This window comes from Fusarium subglutinans, assembly GCF_013396075.1.
Source record: "Fusarium subglutinans strain NRRL 66333 chromosome Unknown NRRL66333_c0000047, whole genome shotgun sequence".
Classification (NCBI taxonomy): Eukaryota; Fungi; Ascomycota; class Sordariomycetes; order Hypocreales; family Nectriaceae; genus Fusarium; species Fusarium subglutinans.
Window position 1 is genome coordinate 111584 of NW_023502110.1, and position 2717 is coordinate 114300.

The 2717-nt window shown below is 53.3% G+C and overlaps 1 protein-coding gene across 1 annotated transcript; it reads right to left on the reverse strand.

Moving 5' to 3' along the window:
- Positions 1 to 268: 268 nt before the first annotated feature.
- FSUBG_5096 (pH signal transduction) lies at positions 269 to 2608 on the reverse strand (the record flags this gene model as incomplete). The annotated part of the gene is made up of 1 exon (XM_036683155.1): positions 269 to 2608. The coding sequence occupies one exon, from the start codon at positions 2606 to 2608 to the stop codon at positions 269 to 271; it is 2340 nt and encodes a 779-aa protein (XP_036539403.1).
- Positions 2609 to 2717: the final 109 nt, after the last annotated feature.

A 2717-nucleotide genomic window follows, 5' to 3' on the forward strand; every position in this document is an offset into this window, starting at 1 on the left:
ATCCTGACTATGAGTAACCATGTACTGTATACTTCCAATATCAATGCCGTTGCCTTCCTTCAAGGTCGGCCGATTTAGCATAGACAGGATCAAATCCCAAGCATAGCGCCCATGTCTGTCACCTCCCATCCCGTATATATACACGCAAAACTCTACTACACTCATTCCTGGGGTATCATTCATATAAATCATCCAGATGCTCATCAAAACATAGTTAGAGCAGCAAATAACGCCTCGCTAAGTGCACAGCTACCAACACAAAAAGTCCTCAACTCGTCCGGTGGAGACCCGATGAGTCCGAATCTTGCCTCCGATGATCCAATGATGACCTGCCCGACAGTGATCCATCGTCAGAATCATCATAATAATCTTCGTCGGGGGTCATTCTCGGCCGCACACCCCGCCATAGTGGTGGGTTGTTCGGTGGAATCGGCCCATCGCCCTGGCTGCCCGAGAACGTGCTTCGACTCCTGTCTAGTTGTGCGATTTCTCCTGTTGCGTCTCGCGATGCGTTGCTAGGACTGTTCGTGCTCCTGTTCTGTGACGTAAAGGGTTCCCGACCTGGCGAGCCCTGCTCGGATGTGTTTAGCTCTTCTTCTTCGAGCACCTGCTGCAGCGCTGCTCCCCTTCGCGGAGGTGCCGGGATAACCGTTACAGGAAGACTCTCAGTATTGGGAGCTGTGCGCATGCGGTCCCGTAATTTCTCTGCTTGATTGGCCGCAAAATCTTCCAGGCGAGCTCTCAGATCCCAACGGCTCGAACTATTTGCCCTTCCTTCGCGTTCCGCGACTGGATTGTTGTCTGATTGCTGGGTCATCTCCCTTGTCGCATCCTCACCCGAGCGACCAGACCCCGGGCCGGCAAATGCGAGACTTCGCCAACCGCCCTGAGCTGGCGCGTTTGTCGAGTTTGCTTCTAGATCGGCAGATTGTTGTGATGGTGATGACACGACATGCCCATGTTGTACAGAAGCTGGAGCTTGGTTTGAAAAACCGGATTCATCATGTGTGTGCTGGCTTGGGGGAGTGCTGCTGTGTTGACTCAGATCGACCACACTCGGTTGCGGTAGAGGGTCTGGTGTTCGCGACGTGGTTTCTGAGGGTGCTTGATATCTCACGGCATAAACCGTGCTGGCAGCGCTGGCAGTATCTGTTCGGCTAATAGGGGTCACAGCAGGTGCCGGGCGAGCTGGCCAGATGTTAGGTCGCAAACCTCTGCCTGTGCCTCTTTGTGTGGATTGTTCAGTAGTCTCAGCAAAAGCACCATTACTCTGTCCTCGGTATCTGTTGGTAATAGAGGAAACAGTTGGCCAACCGTTGGCAGCAGACGAAGACATTGGCTGTCGATCGCCGTCGCCACTACTTCCTGAGCTGCCTCCTTTTCGGCTCTTGCGATTGCGGAGCCATGGGAACTCGGATGCGTTGATTTCGAGTGTATCGTCTCCATCAAAGACTTCACGTCCAAGTATGCCGTCCTTTTTCTCCTCTCGTTCTAGAGCCTCGATCCTTTCCACCCACTCCCAGACCACTACACTGGCAGCTGCAGCACCAACCCATCGCACGTAATCTCCCCATCCAGTGAAATCAGGCTGAGAGATATCGAGAATGAAAAATACGACGGGAATCAGAATTGAGATAAGCGAGATGATGGCGACGAAGCTAATGTTCTTCATAAAGGGGTGGTAGAAAGAATAGCGCTTCTTCATCAGCGCATAGTAAACAACCCATGCGGCGTACAAGAGCCCAAGAGAGAGTTGAAACAGATAGCTGAGAGCGGGCACGGGATGAACAAAGTTTTTGGGTCGCGCGGTGGTGTTGATGCCATTTTCCGAGTATTTGAAGCTGGTAATGGCACTGAAGACAACATCGAGAGTGATGAGTGCGAACGCGACCCATTTGATAATGATCTTTTCTCGGTGCCGGGGAAAGAGTCGGATTAGAGTCTGGGCCTGAGCCAACCATAGAAAGGTATCGGAGACGAGCCGGATAACTTTGAGTTCCACGCTATTCATCACCTCGTCCTGAAGTTGATTCGCGTTCTGGATCCCCCACATGTACTGACTTTTGGCAGCATGAAAGGTGTCGGCCGAGGCAATTGTTAGCGAGATGGCAACGGTTAAAGCTGCAACTTTCTGTAGCCATGGTCGGCCACCAATCGTGACACTGCTGGATGAGCTGTGAGTGAAAGCGGATCGTCGGCCCAGGTAAACGATTCCTCCATCCAGAAACGACCGCGGTGTGACAAATAGCATAATAACAAGCATGTAGGCGGTAACGGTAGTCGCGGCAAGGGCGTAGCATATCGGAAAAGTAGAGGCGTAAAAGGGATCGCGGAAGTCGGAGAATTTGGGGCTGCTATCAGCTGCGTCATGCTGAGTGAGGCTGCTCTCGTCGCCCGAAGCAGCAACCGTCACGGAGTATTCGGCTCGAGGCAATAGATCGGGGGTCGGACATGGGACTTGATACACAGCCGGTTCGGTCAATGGTACAGGGACGCCGTCGAATCCTAGTGTCATAATGCCACTGTCGGGCAAAAGAGTCGTCGTGCAGAGCGAAGGCAGCCCCGTAATGGTCGCGGAGGCCATGTCGAGAGCGGCGGCAGCAGCCATGATTGCGGCTGGCCGGTTATCCTATGAGGCAACACGCAATAGTATGGCCAGCCGCGAGCGACGAGGTTCGCAAGTTCAGTCGGGGCGAGGATTATGAATCGGGGGGGGT